The sequence below is a fragment of the Triticum dicoccoides genome, chromosome 2A (assembly GCF_002162155.2).
Source record: "Triticum dicoccoides isolate Atlit2015 ecotype Zavitan chromosome 2A, WEW_v2.0, whole genome shotgun sequence".
NCBI lineage: Eukaryota > Viridiplantae > Streptophyta > Magnoliopsida > Poales > Poaceae > Triticum > Triticum dicoccoides.
In genome coordinates this window covers 464,034,255-464,053,256 of record NC_041382.1, presented here as the reverse complement: position 1 = coordinate 464,053,256, position 19,002 = coordinate 464,034,255, and the positions used below count along the sequence as shown (strand labels likewise).

The window sequence follows — 19,002 nt, the reverse complement described above, 5'->3', positions numbered from 1 at the left end:
TGAAAAGATATTGGCGAATTGGTAAAAAATATTCGCTAATTGGAAAATTGTTTGTGATTTCAAAAACAAATTTACGAATTCTAGAAATGTTCATGTTTTCAAAAAAGTATTCAGGAAAGTGAAAAAGAAAAATTATAAATAAAAAAAGGAAAAAACAAAAGGAAACGTAAAAGAAAAAGAAAGCGATTGATGGGTTCTCAGAAGTGCTTGCTCGTCAATTTGTCATGCGCTGGAAAAGTTGTGTGAATGCCCGCAGCACACAAAGCATGACGTGAGTGGGGCAGCAGCCGGGCGTCCCTATTTCAAGATTTGGCCGACACAATCTTCTGCAGTTCAACTACCTCCTTTGCTAGCCCTCAAAAGAAAACTACCTCCTTTGCCCAATTGCAGTGTTTTTTTTTCAAGCAATAGGGACGCACACCTTTTTTTTCGGGTGAAGGATAAGTACACTTGTGTTGAGATATCTAAAGTAAACAGCCCCAAGCATTCGGATTGTGCGGTTCGAACGATGTTTTGTCGTTCAATACGGGTCTGTATTAGTCCACAGGTCCGTTCGCTGCCACGCTCTCGTCTAACTAATTTGGCCCACCAGAAAACCCTTTCCTGACTCCCCGCGCTTTCTGTCCAATGCACATGCCGCTTCCCGCGCAACATTCATGCCGGTTTAGAGCATGCAATGGCCGACAATAATGCTGATTGATGTGACCGGACGGGTGGCGGCGTTGACCGACACGACCTCTCAGGAGTCACTGCTTCATTGCGGACGCAGCTTCCTGACGAACCAACTCCGGCAGATGCGTCGCATTGAAGCGATTGGTCGGCCCTTCGCAAGAACTGGCAGCGGCTATTTAAGCCACGCGTCGGCGATGCATGGCCACACTTTGTCCTATTCGAGCCCCTTCAACTCCCGCGAAGATGCCGAAGTCATGGTTCTCCGTGCCGGCAGGTGGAGGCGGTGACGGTGGCGGTTCATCATCAGGCGGATTTGGGCGCCACCATGCTCGCTCTTCGGGCCCATCGGCATCCATGGCGGTCGGCTCCTCCAGTAAGGAGGAGATCATCATCTCCTTCGGCGATGAGGAAGACTAGACGTCGCACTAACGGCCCCGCCTTCTCGTTGAGGCCGCTCTGACGGATGAAGAATCCGTCCGTCATATGAAGATCATGACGGAGCGTTTGCTTCGTCAGATAGGCCCAACACCACCATTGCCGCTGACACGAGTCAAGGAGGAGCCACCGTCCCTGCCGTGCTACCGCGTGAAGCTGGAGCCGGCGCCCCCTCTCCAGCGGGTGAAGGAGGAGCCCCCCACCCACGCGCGCGCAACTGCGGCGACGGCCTGATTGGGCGCCGCATCAAGGAGTCGGCATTGCCCCGTGCAACCATGGTGTCGGGATCGGACACTACGTCAAGGATGAGCCAGTGTCACCGTCGGCATGCAACCAGTACGCTCGCATCGATGGGCCCATGTCGCCGCCCCGCTACAACCGCCGCCCCATCAAGGAGGAGATGCCACCGTGACAACGAAGGCGCGGGGCCCCATCCTCCACTAGCTCAGAGGTGGCGGGGTCGGCGGTACGTTGTCTTCGAGGAGGAGCACAGCGAGGCGGCAGTCACGGTACAACCGGCGCAACACCGTCCGCCGGTCGGTGTTCACCAAGTTCGACGCAGGTCCGCAATGACTCAGACCTCGCCACCGCGTGGGCGCTCGACCGATTCATCGCGACAGTAGAGACGACCGCCGGTGTCCCCACCACCTTTGACAGCTAGCTTGCTAGGATCCACGAGGAATGGGCGCATAGCGACTCCTTCACCAATGTCGGCAGGGGCAAGCCCGTCGTCAGAGCTTCGCGAGCGTCATTTGCATTGGTCGGGTCAGTCCTCCACACTACCCAGGAGGAGGCTGAGTAGCTCCTTCACGAGCAGCAAACAGCCATCGGACAAGGCTGCCGCGGCCCTCTGGTACTCTTTCGCCGTTGGAGGGACGATGACGACACGAACGGCGACGGCTGTGTGGCCACGTGTACAAGATGGTCGCCCGGTATAGGGTTTATGTCAGAACTTTAATGAAATCTATCGTATCTGATGAAATTCTTCTGATTTATTTAAATAGTATTTTAATGTAGGACGCGTCTAGTGGGCGGCCGGCCGCCCTGGGATCGCTAGCCAGTGGCCACCCGAAAAAAGGAAACCACCTGGTCCCCCCTCGAGCGAAAAAGAGGAAACAGTCCACCTGGTCCCTGCCCGTCGGAGCCAAAAAGGCAACTGCCCCGCCCACCAGCTGGCCGCAGGATCACGTGCACCCTCCTCGCCAAACGTGCACCCTCCTGGCCGCGGGATCATGTGCACCAGCTGGCCGCGGGATCTGCCCAGGTTGCAGAATCCACGCCATCTCTCGCCCCCACGCCTCAGCCCCACCGACGCTGCCTTCTTCTTCTTCTGCACGCCAGAAACAGATCCAAACGCAATCGCCCCCAGCCCTTCTTCCTCCTCCTACACAGCCGCCATGGGAGCCCCAAAGTAGAAGGAGCTGCTTCAAGATCTAAAGGGCAGGGTGGTCAGAGCCATACCAGGCAGTAAGATCGAAGCAGGTAAGCCCCCTCTGCACCTCTTCGCTTCCCCCTTCTCCATGGATCCATGGAGAATCTGCTTCAAAAAAGAGGTGAATCTGGCACATCACACCAGATGTTAAACATGCTGGATGTGTTAAACATGCCAAAAACTACCACATGGATGTGTTAAAAACAAGCCAACTAAAAACGAGTTATCTGGCCAATTAAAACATGATTAAAAGCCAACTTCTAGTTATTATTTGCAAAATGAACAGAAAATTGACTGCCCAATGCTTTGTTGAACATGTGCAACTAAAAATTCATAAATGTGCAACTAAACATGCATCCCAGCCAACTGAACATGTATCCTGGCCAACTAAACATGTATCCTGCCAACTAAAAACATATATCTGGCAATACATGTTTCTGAGTGAACACTTTGGAAAAAATGTAGTATATGTGAAAATAAAAAACATGTTTTCTGGCCAACTAAACATGCATGTTGGCCAAAAACTGATGACCAACTAAGACATCTATTCTAGGCAACTAAGACATCTATTCTAGCCAACTGAATGCATTAACTGTCCAACTGAACATGCATGTTGGCCACAAAACTGAAAAAATGCAACCTGGCCAGCTGAGACATCTATTCTAGCCAACTAAAAGCATTGAATGTCCAACTGAATATGTATGCTGGCCAAGTGGAAATCCTGGAAATTGAGACGTCTATTCTAGCGAAAACCAGAAATCTGTAGTGCAACAGGAAAAACATAGGAACTTTTGTCCATGGCTAATGAAGCCACAAACCATATTAACATATTCACACACAAATCTTGTCCCACGCATATATTCTGGTCCCACACCTATTGCAAACCATATTAATATGTTCAAATATACCAGATCTAGAAACATAAACGGCGATGAAAAACATATAACTATAATCTGTCCTCCAATTCTTCTTTCTTCTTTCACCTGGATTTTCCTTCTCAAATGTAGCATCCAATTATGTGCAGAAAAATCTGAAAAGAGCTCCTTGCGAAACGGAAACCTACAGATCATTGCAACAAAACAAAAAGGAAAAAGGGTAAGAAAAACTCTGTAGCAAAAAGAAGTCATGCTCTTGCCAGTTATTTACTGCAAACTGTGCAACTAACATAACAACTCTGTGCAAACAAAAAAATTCATAACTGTTATAATAAAAGATTATGCTATGGTCATGTTGCTTTTAGGTTGTTTTGAAACACAGTTTTTCTGTGGTTACCAACTGATGGCATCAATTTCTTCTTTTTTTATATGTGCAGGGAGTGTGTGGCAGCATCCAAAAACAAGGGAAAAAATGCTTGATCTCAATGAGTTGCCTCCAGATCTCAATGAGCTTCCTCATGATATGGATCAGCAGCAACCCAGCATACAATAAGGAAACTGCACAGAAAATGGTCGATCTGTTTACTACACGCAGGCAAGTCGTGATGGTAACCCTACGGGCCATGACAATGTGGCAGGCCAGTCATCAACCCATGGTGCCCCTGTAGTGATGTCTTTGCAGTCAGAGAGCCATACTCTTGATGACACAGGAACCGAGGCAAATGTTCCTGGTCCAACCAGGACTGAGCTAGAAGCTGGGGCTTTTGACAGAGTTGTGCAAGTAGAAGAAGGAGAGGATGAGGCTGGTTCTCAACCTATGGAACCCTATGTTGGCATGAGGTTTGACAGCCTTCAAATTGCTAAGGATCACTACAACAGTTACACACTACGGATGGGTTTCTCTATCAAGATTAACACCTCTAGACGGACACCCCGCACCAATGAATTGATAAAACAATAGTTTTGCTGCAACAAGTTCAAGAAGCCCAAAGCTGATGATGGAGGAGCTGAGGCTCCTCCTTACCTGGACCCTATTCCAGATCCAACATCTGTTAACAGTGATGAGGAGATGGAAGAAGAACCTCCAATATTTGCTGAAGAGGATGCTGGTACTAGTAAGAAGAAGAAGAAGCGCAAACGTGAGACAATAAAGCAGACTGAATGCAAGGCGAAAATGTTGGTGAAGCTGATAGATGGGCGATGGGAGGTGACGCACTTTGTTCGTGACCACAATCATCCGCTCGTGAACAAACCTTCATTGTCCAAATACTTGAGATCCCACCAAGGCATCTCACCTGATGAAAAGGAGTTTCTGCGCATCTTGTATAACTGCAACTTGACTACAGGTGTGGTGTTTTTCTATATCCCTTGAAGAATTAAGTTTCCCTCTAGGCAGTCCAGTGTGCAACTGTTATGGTACTACTGTGCAACTGAAATGGCTTAACTATGCAACTGCTGTCCAACTTCCCATGCTTTTTATATATCACTTTGGGTGCTTCTTGTGCAACTAGATTGTCTTTACTGTGCAAATACACAATGTCCTGTATGCAAAAACTGCAAAGTGTTTTTAAAAAGGTGCAGCTAGGTGTCCATTTCCTGTGATTATCTTCTGTGCCAACATGTGTCCTATTACTGTGCAGCTGGATGTGCGCATTTGTGCAACTAAAAAAAGGATATACTGTTTGTTTTTGTATTATGCAGGACGAATGATGCATGTAATGGCAGAGTTCTATGGATCTGAGATGATGGTGCCGTTCGGACCAAAGGCAATAACAAATCTTTGTACAAGTTTCCGTAGAGATGACACAAAGGAGGGTGATCTGATTGAGACAATTGCGCACTTCAAGGATATACAAAAAACCGATCCAGACTTCTTCTATAAGGTGAAATATGATGAAGAGGACAGAGTTGTCAACATATTTTGGGTGGACGGCTTAGCTCGAAAAGCTTATGTGGAGGCGTACCACGATTGCATATCGTTTGACACCACCTACATGACCAACTTGTACAATATGCCGTTCGCGCCCTTCATAGGAATAAACCGACATGGCCAATCTTTCATGCTGGGTTGCGCGTTTGTGAGGCAGGAGTTGGCATCGAGCTTTGATTGGGTCTTTGGAGCATTCCTAGAGGCTATGGATGGAAAACCTCCTGACAACTTCATCACCGATCAGGATGGTGCGATGAGGCAGTCAATACAGAGCATCTTTCCAACCACCGTGCACCGTTGTTGTCGATGGCACATCATGAAAAAGGCTTAGGAAAAGGTTGGTTGGTTGCTGTGCCGGAATCCAGGACTCTCTGATGATTTCAACAAGTGTGTTGACTTCAGCTTCACTATAGACGAGTTTGAGCAGAATTGGGCTGGGTTAATGATCAAGTATGAGGCTATGGCACACACGCACTTTGAGAAGTTGTACGAATACAGGTCAACTTGGGTGCCGTGCTACTTCAAACACAGGTTCTTTCCCTTCCTCCAGTCTACACAGCGTAGTGAGGGGTTCAACGCCGTCCTCAAAAGATATGTGAACCCACACAACTCAATGTTGAACTTCGTCAAGCAATATGAAAAAATACAGAACCACATCCTTGCCAAGGAAGGCTGCAATGATTACAGGACACAACACCTTGAGATTGAGTTGTGGTCCAACTTCCCAATAGAGAAGCAAGCTTACAAAACCTATACTAGAGACCTTTACCGCAAGTTTAGAGAAGAGTTTGAGCTGATTGGACGTTATAATGCATTCCAAGTTGGTGCTGATGTGTTTGAGCTCAGACCGAACCAGGAATTTGTTGCGAAATATGTTTCTCGAAACTACTTGGTGCAGGCAAGGGTGGAGGAGCGTTCCTATTTGTGTGAGTGTTGTAAAATGGACAAGGACGGCATCCTCTGTTGCCACATCCTCAAGGTGTTCACCCATGTTGGCGTTGATGTCATACCGGAAAGGTACCTGCTAAGACGGTGGACACCTACTGCTGTACCTAGTGCGCCAGGGACTGGTTATGAGAAACCGGATGAAATGCCTCCTCAATCAAAGAAGCAGATAAGGGAGAGGAACATGATATACGATTTTCGGAAACTAGCAAAGTTTGCGAGTGGTTCTGATCCAGCACAAGCTATTGTATACAAGCATATGCGTGCAGCACGTACCGAGATCGGCCACCTGAACAAGTCCAGGAAAATGAAAAAACCGACTGCTGCAACGGGGCCATCAGATGATGGCAACCCTCGAGGACCTCCTCCACCTCCAGGCAGCAATCAGGGGGCTCATCATCCAGGTAATTACCTGCCCCAACTCCTGATCTAACTAGGTGTGTAACTTCAGTTGCACACATCATTGTGCCCAGTTGCACACACCATGGTAGCCACTTGGACAAGAACATACTGCCTAGTTGCGCACGCTGTGTTAGTTCACGCATCAAAGATAACACAGCTAACTTATTTTTTCCAGTTATGCATATGTGTGATGTCAACACTCAAGGACCTCCTCCCCCTCCTGGCTGTACACGGCATCCTCCGCCACCTCCTCCCCCGCATGCTCCTCCCAATGGCCCTACAGGCAGCACTCAGGGGGCTCGTCGTCTAGGTAATTACCTTCCCCCAACTCCCCATCAAACTAGGTCTGTAACACCAATTGCACACATCATGGTGCTCAGTTGCACCGAACAGGCTACCTAGTTGCGCATGCTGTGTTAGTTCGAGCATAAAAAAGATAAACACAACTGACTTGTTTGTCCTGTTCTGCCTATAGGTGATGCCAACCCTCAAAGACCTCCTCCCCCGCCAGGCCCAACTAGCAGTGCCCTTTGTGCTACTCCCAATGGACCTACAGGCAGGACTCAGGGGGCTCATAACCCAGGTTAGTACCTTCACCGACTCCAAAACAAAAACTAGGGTGAGTGACTTTAGTTGCACATATCATAGTGCCCATTTGAACAGAAACATGCTACCTAGTTGCGTGCGCTGTGTTAGTTTGAGGATCAAGCTAAAAATCTAACTTGTTTTTCATGTTCTGCCCATAGGCGACTACAATCCAAGTACCATGATAGGCCGTGCTACTGCAGGTGTTTTTTTTCAACTTAACTTGCACACAGCAACCAGTTAGTTGCACAAAAATGTACTGTGTGGTTGCACAGAACATCAGTGCTGGTTGCACAATAACAAAAATACTAAACTTTTTATATGATTATTACACAGGTGATCGTGACGGTCCTACTGCCCCGTTGGAGGCTGCATCCCATGCACAAGCTTCTGATGATTTTGTGCCCAGGGATCCTCCAAGGTCTACTACAAAGGGTAGGGCAAAGAGTCGACGGTACAAATCGGCGCTGGAGCTACACCCAAAGAAGAAAAACAAATGCAGCCAGTGCCAATCTACAGAGCACACTGCTGGTGTGTGTCCACATAGGCTCCTATGATTCTGTTTCCTCATTTGTAACTTTGGAACAAAAAAGGAAAAATAATGATGTCTTTTTTAGCAATGTTGGGACCAAGTGGACACATTCAGCATCTATGATTCCTCTTTATCTAATTTATGCTGCTTGAATTAGTTCATGCACTGTGTAAAAAAAAGTTGCTATTTGTGCCTTTGTTGGCAACTGGTTAAATATTTAGTTGTTGAACAATTGTATATCCAGTGCTCCTAATGTATCAACAAAAGTGATGATATTGAGTTGCAAACGCAATTACTAGCAGTGTGCAACTACAAAATCTACTTAATAAAATTGTACAAACCAGAAACTTCCTCCATGGAGCAGAAAAAAAATAGTACTGACCTACTCCTTGTCGTATCTCAGCAACTTCCTCCATGGGGCGGTGTTGTGCACGCTGGTGACCCAATCATACGTCAGCTTCTTCCTGATGTTGAGTACTTCCTTGGGGTCGTAGTTGGGCAGTTGGCTACCATTCCACTCGGTGGCGTTAAGCAGTGCGAACAACCCACACTCATTACTGCAAAAAATGGGCAAAAAAAATTGTCACATAAAATTAAAACCAAAAAAAGGTAATGCACTCTGTGCAACTACTTATGTCCTACTGTGCAACTGCTTGTGTTCTACTGCAACTCATTATGTGCCACTTTGCAACTACTTACGCGCCACTCTGCAACTAGCTAGATAATCCATTAGAAACTCATAAAAATGATAATACAGATTGAAGACTAGTACTGTGTCTTAAAAATACTAAAGATTGCACATGTAGAAAAATTTAAAAACTACAAAATGATTGTATTTGATTGAGAATGAATGAAATGCTTATTGTCTTACTTGCCAAGCTGCTTCGGTACGTCAATGTCAATAATCTGGAAGTGCTCGATGCTGAACTTTGGGTAATGCTTCCTCCATAGCTGGCGTACTGCCCCCGCAATGGTAGAGGCGTTGTTCATCAGCTCAATGTTGTCCAGCGTCCTGCTTGAATCAAGAACTTCGAAGCGTCCGTCCCTCAAGTTGACACTGAAGACCCAATAATGCCTCCCTCCGTCCTTATCGGTTACATCTGCGCACTCGAGCACTGGCAGCATGACCTGCAAGCGTGAACGATTTCAGACACAAATACAAGATGTAGCTAAGAAAAACAGTAAAAAGACTTTGTCAAGTTAAAAACGGGTTGCAACAAGTATCTGCCAACTAACAGATGTGTCATGTGCAACTGGACATGCTGTGGGTGCCAACTAAAAAAAGATTGATGATGTGGGCACAACACTCACCAAGTCTTTCTTGTCGAGACGGTTCTTGTAATCAAACTTCTTGTTCATCTCATCCACATTGTGGATCCCTTGCTGTAATTTTATCTGCAGAGATTATAAAACATGGCTCAAAACTCCTTAGTAGGTGAAAGGCCTCAAGAAGGTTTTGGAAAAACTTACAGAAAACCTCAGTGGCATAACAACCTTCTTTGACCCTTCTGGTAAGTTATCCGTGATGTGTAAGATTCCAGTCTCAATAACAATTTTTGACAACCATTGAACCGGCTTCATCGAATCAACTAACTCCTTTAAAGAAATGTAGAAAGCACCATACCTGATTATCTCAGGGCTGATTTTTTTTTGAAAGCAATAAAAAGACAAGTTAGCTCGAAGGGTCACAGCAGCAAAAAAATGTGCATGAAAATGAAAAAAGAACAGTGTGCAACTAAAAGCCCTGTTCTGTGCAACATACTATACTTTCTGTGCAACTAAGTGGCTGGTGCTATGCAACTGAAAAAGATATGTATGAAGGCTGTGGGGAGTTAGTTTACCTGGTAGCTCCATCATTTGCTCCTTTGTGATGCCTGACCCAATACAAGAGGGCAGCGTAAAGCTTGTTCACTACCTCATTGGTGCTGAAAGTCTTGTTCTTGTTGTAGTCGATGAATGGAGACCTTTGAGATGCTGCAGGCCTTCTTACCCTCCTCTGTCTTCGTGGAAGAGGTGGCCCCGAAGAACTGCTCATGCCAAGTTCTGGTTCTGCGCATATCGGGGTGTGGCAATTCTCTGGTGAACCAACATCTAGTTCTTGAGATATTGCCTTGCCAGCATCAGCAGCATCACATCCTTTATTCACAGCTGCTGGGTCTAACTCACACTCATCGATGCTAATCACACTGGCTTCCGCTGTATCTACTGCTGGAGCAGGTGCTGGAGCATCACCATCTATGCCGAGGTCAAAAGATGGTGCATCACAGAACCCGTCACCATGATAAGAGTTTGATCTTCGTAAGGGTTCAAGGACCAGGGCATCTCCTTGTGGCACAAACATGGGTGCATCATTCACTGACTTGGTTCGCAATAGTGTTGTAGTTGGCGGCCTTGGAGGCTTGCACCTACTTATAATGTCGAACACCTCCTCTTGTGTTAATGGTTGCTGAAAGACAACTCTTGGGGACGGCACTTTGATAGTTGGATCACCTCCTTTTGTGTTTGGCATTGAAGCATCTCTATCAGTAGGCACCTTGGGACTTGCAGTTGTAGTGGTGCCTTCCTGACCAGCTGTGGTGGTTTTGACTGTGACCATACTGCTAACTGACACATCAGTTGGCACACTGGTATCTGTAGTTGGCATCTTTTCAGTCTGAGTTGGCAGCAACCTGGCAGAACTTGGCACCCCTGCATCAATGGCTGCAGCTCGCAGCTCTCTCTCGTCTCTGAACCCCAAATCTTTTGTGGCCTGTTCCCCCTTTGCGCCCCTGGCAAACTTGACAATCTTCTGCTTAGGTGGTTTTGGTGGGACTGTTGAAAGGGGAGTCTTCCCCTTGATCTGTTGAACTTCTCTGACATTGGTTGGCTCTCTGCTCACTACTGTTGGCATATCAGTTTGAAGCACAGCTTCCTTGACCATATTTACTTCAGCATCTTCACTCACCATCTTCTCCTTGGTTTGAGGCAACTGCAGATTCTTCTTCATTGAAACTGCTTTACACTTCTGGATCACGTGAGGGTTTGCCGTGGATGCTGCCTTGCTCTTGCTGGAGCTTAGGTCTGGGAGCTGCTTTAAATATTCCTTGTATTTTTGCTTTGAATGAACCCAGTCAAGACCCTTCCCTGCTTCCTCCATGTCAATTTGATTCTTTTCAGCATCAGTTGATAAGAACAGGCTCTTGTCAATGGCAAAGTTGATCTTCTCACACATATCTTTGTCGCTGAAATCTGGCACGGGAAAGGTGGTTGGCAAAGCTGGCTTCAAGTTGCAGAGCTTGAACATATCAATGCTTCCCTGAGACTCTGCTTCGTCATTTTTCTTTGACTTTGGCAAATCCTTGTCTTTCCAGCAAGTCTTGTCAATCAACAACTGTAGTGTGCTCCTGCTACTCAATGAATTGCTGCTGCTCGCAGGGGTGGCGTGAGTGCTAGTCCTCCTGGATGTGTTGCCACCTGTACCACCAGAACCAGGAGCGTTGTCATCATCATCGTCATCGCTGCTGTCGCTGCCTCCATTGGATCCCCCTTTATCATCACCATAATCATCCTCGTCTTCTTCATCCTCGTCTTCTTCCCTCTCACTGCCATCAGCTGCTGCGCCTTTGTCTTCTCCCCTCTCACTGCCATCAACTGCTGCCCCTTTGTCCCCGTCCCCCTCTCTGGCCTCACCTTTTTCTTCCTCCTCCTCTGCATCACTATCTTCTTCCTTGTTCTCCTCCTCTCCTTTGTCCTCTTCTTGTTTGTCCTCCTCCTCCTCCTCCTCCTCCTCCTCTTCCTCCTCATCCTCCTCCTCCTCTGCATATTCTTCATTGTCATCCTCATCCTTGTCCTCCTCCTCTGATTCATCCGCATCTGTCTCCTCATCGTCGTCAGCATCTATCGCTGCTCCCATTTCCTCATCTTCTTCTGAATCATCCTCAACAAATTCTTCTTCTTCTTGTATAGTTGACCGCCATCTCTTTCTTTTTGGAGCACGGCGTGATGCCCCAGTTTGCATTGATGGCTGCTGTATGTAAGGATCAATATCTGGTTCCTCGTCATCAATCTTGGCAACTTCTTTAATGAAGGTGCCAACCTGTTCAGTTACAGCCTTGCATAGCTCATTGACCACTTTCGCAATTTTTGCCTTTTTCTGCATCAACACAAAAAAGACTCAGTACTGATTCAGTTAGAAAAAATAATAAAAAGTAACAATGTCTGTAACTGACCATGATGTGATAAGCAAAAACGACTAATACACACTTCCTGGCCAACTAAAAACATGATTCTAGCCAACTACACATGCACTGTGGCACAAAGTAAAAACCATGCATTTCTGCCAAAAGTTGATGACAATGGTTGTAAATGAACACTTTGACTATCCAAAAGAACATGTGCAACTACAAAACCTTATATGTGCAACTGAACATACATCACAGCCAACTAAATTCTGAATTTTCGCAACTACAAAAGTTATACATGTCCAACTGAACATACATCCCAGCCAATAGAAAAAATATTGGTAAGTGATACAAGTTTATGTATGCAAAACACTAACCTGCGGATTGTATGTTATTGGTAACTTGGATGCCACAAATGCTTCAGCTTGCAAAATTCCACCAAACAGTGGTGTCTGCTCGATGCCTCTATACTCCTCTTTAAGCTGATGTAAAAAAAGAGAAACAGAAAATAACAAGGTTATCAAAATAGATTTGTGTGTTGAATGAAACCACACATTACAACCTGTGCAACTACAAACAAGATACTGGGGTAGACAAATTCAACTATACATATATGCAACTGAACAAAGACACAAAAACTGTGCAACACACATGGCACCTAAAAAAAGTTCCTACCAACTGATGCAACACATCTGTGCAACAAGATTAGTAAAACTGTGCAACTTAAAAAAGATGGTGTGCCAATTTAAAATAAACATGTGTGCAGATTGCCAAACTTAAAGCTATAATCTGTGCAACTACATGCATTGTTGTGCCAACTGATGACAGTTTTCTGTGCAATTCCCAAAAAGAGTGACCAGACATCAAAAGAACATAGAAGGAAGACACTGTTGGAAAAAAACAAAAAAGAACTCACTTGTAATTTGCCGAACACACCAGGAGAGATAGTATCCTTCTTGATCACCTTGGCAATTAGAGTACTATCCCATGCATTCGATCGTATCGCGCAGTTGCTTACTGGGATGTCATGTACGAGCGCATCAAGGTATAGTATCTGCACCAGACCCAAACAAAAGAAAAAGCCAAGTTCAGTTATTGTTATGATAATTTCAGCAAACTATAACTGCACAGAAAGAACAGGAACAGATGGAAAAAAGTGGTCGTTTTCACTAACCATCAAGTGATACAAGCAGCAGCAAACAGTTTGCTTCTCCTGGTCCATGTTCTGGAAAGCTTCGTTAATGTGTTCTGCTACAAAGAGGCAGATGTTTGTATTCTTTAGCATTTGATGATCTAGCACAAGTCCATAACACTTTGGGCTGAGCTTCAAGGCCGTGGTTGGTGCTAGAAAAGTACTGAAGGCAACCGCAAGCCAGGCCATAAAAAATGTGTCATCCGTTCTTCCAGCCATATGCTCAATCATCTTGAGCCATGTAGTGATCTGGGGATGAGAATTTCTAGTTATGTTGAAAGCCTGTCTGAATCTCCTAGTGGCATCCTTGTCAACTAAATATCTGACTTTTGGACCCTTGTTTGGGAGATCAAATACCCTCTGAACACTGTCAGCATCAACACGGATCCTTCCCCTTCCTGGGAAAACCATTTCAGAGGTCTGTGGCTGGTAGGACTGCACCAGGAACTTAGTGAGGTCCGCTGGAAGTGTGTCTGATAAGTTCAATAGCCCCCCGACCGACCTCGAAACTAGCTCTGATTTCTGTAGTGGAGTTAGAGAGGCGTTGAAATTTGCAAAGCGCGCTGGTGATGCCCTTATCCTGCCTGCTTGTGATGGTCGCTCCACATCTTCCCTTGGAAGCACCTCAACTCCTTCGCCGCTGCCCTGTTGATTAGAAAATGAAAGCATTACACAAACATTAAACACAAGAGAAAAAACAAGAATGAAAAAAAACTAGCAATCATCATGATGTATTTGTGCAACTAGTAAAGCTCATGAGGACAACTGCAAAAAGACTGCCAGTGTGCAACTGAATGTGCAACAATAAAACAGTAAATAAAAAAAGAACGAGACCTGGCAGCTACAAAAAGTTCTAGTGTATGTGCAACAATAAGAAATGATATTGCAACACAAGAAAAACAGTAACTAAAAAAAAGGTTTGCAAAGAACTATTCAAATAGCTCATAAAAACACAAAAAACCCACATACCTCAGCATCTGCTGCGGAAGATGCGACAGCTTCTCCAGCAACTGCTGCCTGCACAAAAAAATGACCACTGATGTCAACTATGAAAACATGCCAACTAGTGAACTACAAGATGCCAACTAATGCCAACTAATGTCAACTGTATTTAAATCAAAATGACTAGAGATGTCAACTACAAAAGGTTGTTATTGACAGACTAAAAACAAAAAATAGCGTTCCGAACTGCTGCATAATTTCATCACTATCTAAAAAAAGGCGAGAAAAAACACTTATATTTGAGATTTTACTTACCCTAGAAGATGACTCAGCTCCCTTGCCAAGTGCTGCACATCTAGTCCGCTTTACAACACGGAACTGATCAGCATCCTAAGAAAAAAAACATGAGCATGGGAAAAATAAAAAAAATGTTATATGACCCAAACAAAACCAAAAAATGGACTTGTGTCATCAACATGCCACTTACCTCAACATCCTCTCCCTGCTCAACACTCTGCGCAAGTCGTGGCTGGCGATTAGCAGGACGCTTCGAGTTCCGGTGAAGAGGTTGACTTCCAGAATGCTGATTAAGCAACCAAAAGAAAACATGAAAAAAAGACATTAGCATACATGCATAAGTTGAAAGACAACTCAAAAACAAAAGAAAAAAAAGTGAATAAAAATACATCTCCTTCATTGCCACCCGCATCTCCTCCTATTATAACCATTTTTGCCCCGCAGAAGGAAATACAACAAAAAAACATAGTTAGAAGATGTGGACAACCAACTACTACAATCATGCAGCCAACTGGGCAGTAAACCTTGTGCAAACTGGACATCAAATAAGCCAACTAACTTTTTTCTGCCTAATTGTTACTTGCCAACTGTGACAAGTAATACCTAGACAGAAAAAAGTTAAGTAAAGGCAACAAGCTCAGTGAGATAACTTATTCTGAAAAAAGCGTCCCTAGTTGAACATGAAGGGAGACACATGAAAACAACCACATCCACAACAAAAGACTTGCACATTGAGAAAAATTAAAATGGAAAATTGGCAAGCATTGGTACTAAATTTGCACAAATCAAGGGGTCCTAGTTGCACAAAAGCAGGAGAATAACACATAAACCACCACAGCCACCACAACGCTGGTGGATTGGGTAGATTATATTGGAAAATTGGCAAGCATCGGTGCTAAAAATGTACAAACAAGAGTCCCTAGTTGCACACAGCAGAGGGGGGAACAGCCAACTAGTAAAAGTGTATAACATATGCAACTAAGTAAAACCAACTAAGTAGAGCAACTGGCACAACTGTATAACATATGAATAGCCAACTTAGTAAAAGTGATGCAGCCAACCGAGCAGGCAACTTGTGCAACTGAACACAGTATAGACAACCACCTAGTACAAAAACAGTGAGCCAACTGACCAAAACAACTGCTGCAACTGCAGAGCATATGGACAGCCAAAGTACTATATGGACGCAGCCAACTGAGGAGAATTTTTTGCAACTAACCACTTAAATCTCTGAACACCAACTACGAAATCAGCCAATGCATTGCACACAAAAACAGTGAGCCAACTGACCAAAACAACTGCTGCAACTACAGAGCATATGGACAGCCAAGTACTATATGGAAGTAGCCAACTGAGGAGAATTTTGTGCAACTAACCACTTAAATCTCTGAACACCAACTACGAAATCAGCCAATGCATTGCACACAACATTGCGCACATCTAATACAACTTACAGAATAACTAAAGAATCATGTGCAGGTGTAGAACATATGGACAGCCAACTAGTAAAAGTGATGTAGCCAACTGAGCAGGCAACTTGTGCAACTGAACAGTATGTAGAAACCCAACTAAAAAAAAATTGGTGCAACTGCAGAACATAGGGACAGCCAACTACTATATGAATGAAGCCAACTGGATAGAATTTTGTGCAACTGGAACACAAGTGTCTACCAACTAAAAAGTGGCCGTGATACAAGTTTCACCCTCTTAGTTGGTTAGCACAGGTAATGGTCCCTAATTTGCACAGGTACTAATTTGCACATGACCCACGAGAACCACCAGAAGGCTGGCAGATTGGCTATATTACTCAAAAATTGTCTACTGCTGCTCCTAATTTGCACGCAAGGGGCGACAGAGTTGCACACCGCGGGGGGAAACACTCATCAAAAACACCAGATCCACCGCGAGGCTTCAATCCACAGAAGAGGCACTATCGCCGCGAACCACTCATCCTCCCTGAACCATATGCACGAGCTCACCCCCTACTGCAACTCAAAAACGACAGGATGAGCACAACCCTAACCCATCCCTGCCAATCCGGCGGTTTCCCAAACGAAGTAGTCCGCTGGGGTGACCTCAACCTCGCCGGAAAATGAGTTCGACCTCCCTAACCCCGACCGCGACCTCGACCTCTACCTCGACCTCCCTGACAACGACCGCGACCTCACCGGAAAACGAGCGACCTCATCGGAAAAAGGAGGACGGGCGAGTGGAGAAACAAGCAGGGACGAAGACGAGGAGCGCGCGTAGGAGCAGTACCAGAGCCGCCGCGGACGACGACCCTCGCGGCGCGCCCCGCCGTCGACCACAACCCAGCGGATTTGGAACCGCCTCCGAGCACCAACCAACGGCGAAAGCAAAGGGGGAAAGTGGAGGAATGGGCGGCGAGAGGTGGGGGTGGACGGGGTAATGGCACGAAATTCGAAACCGCCGCCCACTACGCACGACGGCTAAAACGCTGGAGAACTGCCTAATCCTCGATGACATGTGGGTCCCACGGACGATTTATCTCGCGGGCGCGGCGCAAATCGGACCAGCCGACTGGTCCACACGCGGGTCTGAGCGGCGCGGCCCCACCTCCCGACCAGGGGACACCTGGACACCGCGCGGCGTCGATCGGGACGAGATCGAGCGGCTCTCGTTCGGCCGCTCGTTCTGTCTATTTAGTGGCCGGCCGCTTTTTAGATTTCAGGTTTAATGTATGTAAGTAGTGTTGGGTGGCTGACTCCTACATCCGTATCCACGAACGGGTGTGTGTTGAAGATGGCCTAAAGTCAAAATTATCGACGCCATGGTTCTGTGAACAAGAACAATCGATATCACGTCACAATTGTTCCAACAAGACTGCCACATTATTCCAAGATAGCGGAACGAAATATAAATGTGAAATGAAAATTTACGCCGGTCGAACGTGCACGCGTGCAGGAGGTTGCCGGCCAGAGTGCTCTGCTGCTCCATTCAGCCACGGCACTGGTACTTCTTCTGGCATCCCCGGTTGGTGTACGATCCTCCGGGAGCCGGGCACGCGCCGGGGCAGGCGGGCCTGTTGCGGCTCAGGGCACCGGGGCTGATGCCGGCGAGGACGCGGCGGTGCACCTCCAGGTCGATACTGAGCTCAGGGTCCACGCCGTCCTCCAGCTTCATCAACGGCGGCGACATCAGCTGCCGCACCGCGCCGTCGATGCTGTACGCCGCCCCTGTACCGGCGAACGCCGCCGACATGTCGCCGTTGGCCGGGCCGGCGAGCTTAAGCGCGACGCCCAGGAGGAGTAGAAAAGAGAGGCATCTGCCCATTCTCTGTCACTCTGGACCTGTAGATGCTTTTGTGTATGACAATGCTTCGCTGCTGGAGCAGAGCGAGCGTCGCGTGTCACGGTAGACTCGGGCTGCAACTTATAAAGGGAGGTTTGGTATCGGGCAATTCTCGTGGCCCCACTGTCTTTGCTTTACTCCTCTTTGGCCGTATTTAAATGTAGAGTCGGTGTGGTGCGCACAGAACTGACCGCGCATTTTTGCGGCCAATCATGGGTACAAGAGCTGGTAGTACAGTGTCTTTTTCTTTTCTAACATCTTTTGGCTTACAACGATAATCATGCGCGATTATCTACCACTAACAGAACACACGCGTGCTTACTCACCTAGGAGTCCGATTTATGCACCCGACAAGAGGGAGTACATTTTCATGACCAAAGTAAATTACAAGCTACACCCTCCGTTCACAAATATAATATGTTTTTAAATTATTTTAATATGAACTACATAAGGACTTAAATGAATGAACAAACACAATAAAACATGATTATATTCACAGAAAAACCAGAACAACTTATATTTATGAACAGAGGGAGTATTAGAGATGCCTTTAACTGGTTGTGCATATTTGTTGGAAATTTCGAATGAATGAAAATCCAAAAAATTCGCAATGTTTGGACCATACCACAATCATTGTCACCAAAATTAAATGTGAAGTGGGCCTTAGAGAAGGCATCATTCAGTTACGTTGGCCGGTTAGGGAAAAGCAAATGGTAGACACCATTATTCTTCTCGTCTTGATAAACTTATCAATTAATAAGATGGGGTTTAAGAAGATAAGCACAAGCAAAGCCTCTTAGCTTGATCGAGTTGTCCAACAACAGTTGGTGAGCTAGGCAACCCATATTAGATACCCACATCTGTCATACACACATAGACAAATCAAATGAGAAAGCATTTCCTGCACTTTTTATTTCGGAATATGGTGTTGCATTGATTATTCTTTAGAAAACAGACCTGAAGCCCAACTACAAATAACACCTTAGTTTCAGTTTTAAATACTTATCCATTTTACAACTAATAGTGAGGAATTTTTTAAATGGTTCCGAGAACATAAATTTTCACATCAACCTCTAAGTGGGATGGACTTACATATGACTTATGCATGTTTGTACGACTTAATTTGTATCTTAAATTTGGCACATGTGCGCGCCTTTACTTGGATTTATTTCAGCATTGACAATACGAGCGTAGACTACAACGTGTGTATGGTAACTTTGTCAAACTCAAAATTTACGGACTTAGTATCTCGAGGTGCTCATAGGTAGTGGCAAATCCAAGAAGAAAATGG

General features: G+C 45.7%; 2 protein-coding genes and 1 pseudogene across 2 annotated transcripts; 1 reads left to right on the top strand and 2 right to left on the bottom strand.

The window, feature by feature from the left end:
• Nucleotides 1-1,164: 1,164 nt before the first annotated feature.
• LOC119357892 lies at nt 1,165-7,833 on the top strand (annotated as a pseudogene).
• Nucleotides 3,322-14,830, bottom strand: LOC119357891. The gene is made up of 12 exons (XM_037624676.1): nt 14,789-14,830; nt 14,590-14,685; nt 14,418-14,492; nt 14,130-14,177; nt 13,518-13,805; nt 11,784-11,940; nt 9,650-11,495; nt 9,279-9,447; nt 9,120-9,203; nt 8,680-8,936; nt 8,191-8,365; nt 3,322-3,598 (listed from the first exon to the last, which is right to left on the bottom strand). Exons 1-11 carry the CDS (start codon nt 14,828-14,830, stop codon nt 8,191-8,193), a joined length of 3,237 nt encoding a protein of 1,078 aa, XP_037480573.1. The 3' UTR covers nt 3,322-3,598.
• A 2,364-nt stretch (nt 14,831-17,194) lies between these two features.
• LOC119359463 lies at nt 17,195-17,756 on the bottom strand. The gene has a single exon (XM_037625644.1). It carries the CDS (start codon nt 17,691-17,693, stop codon nt 17,358-17,360), a length of 336 nt encoding a protein of 111 aa, XP_037481541.1. The 5' UTR covers nt 17,694-17,756; the 3' UTR covers nt 17,195-17,357.
• Nucleotides 17,757-19,002: the final 1,246 nt, after the last annotated feature.

Coding starts and splice junctions, on each gene's coding strand:
- LOC119357891 (XM_037624676.1), bottom strand. CDS start 14,830: ATGGTTATAATAGGAGGAGATGCGGGTGGCAATGAAGGAGAT. Junction 11,496..11,783: donor GCAAACTGGGGCATCACGCC/GTGCTCCAAAAA, acceptor ATAGTGATGCAG/AGGAGGAGGAAGAAAAAGGT. Junction 8,937..9,119: donor GTCTCGACAAGAAAGACTTG/GTGAGTGTTGTG, acceptor TCACGCTTGCAG/GTCATGCTGCCAGTGCTCGA.
- LOC119359463 (XM_037625644.1), bottom strand. CDS start 17,693: ATGGGCAGATGCCTCTCTTTTCTACTCCTCCTGGGCGTCGCGCTTAAG.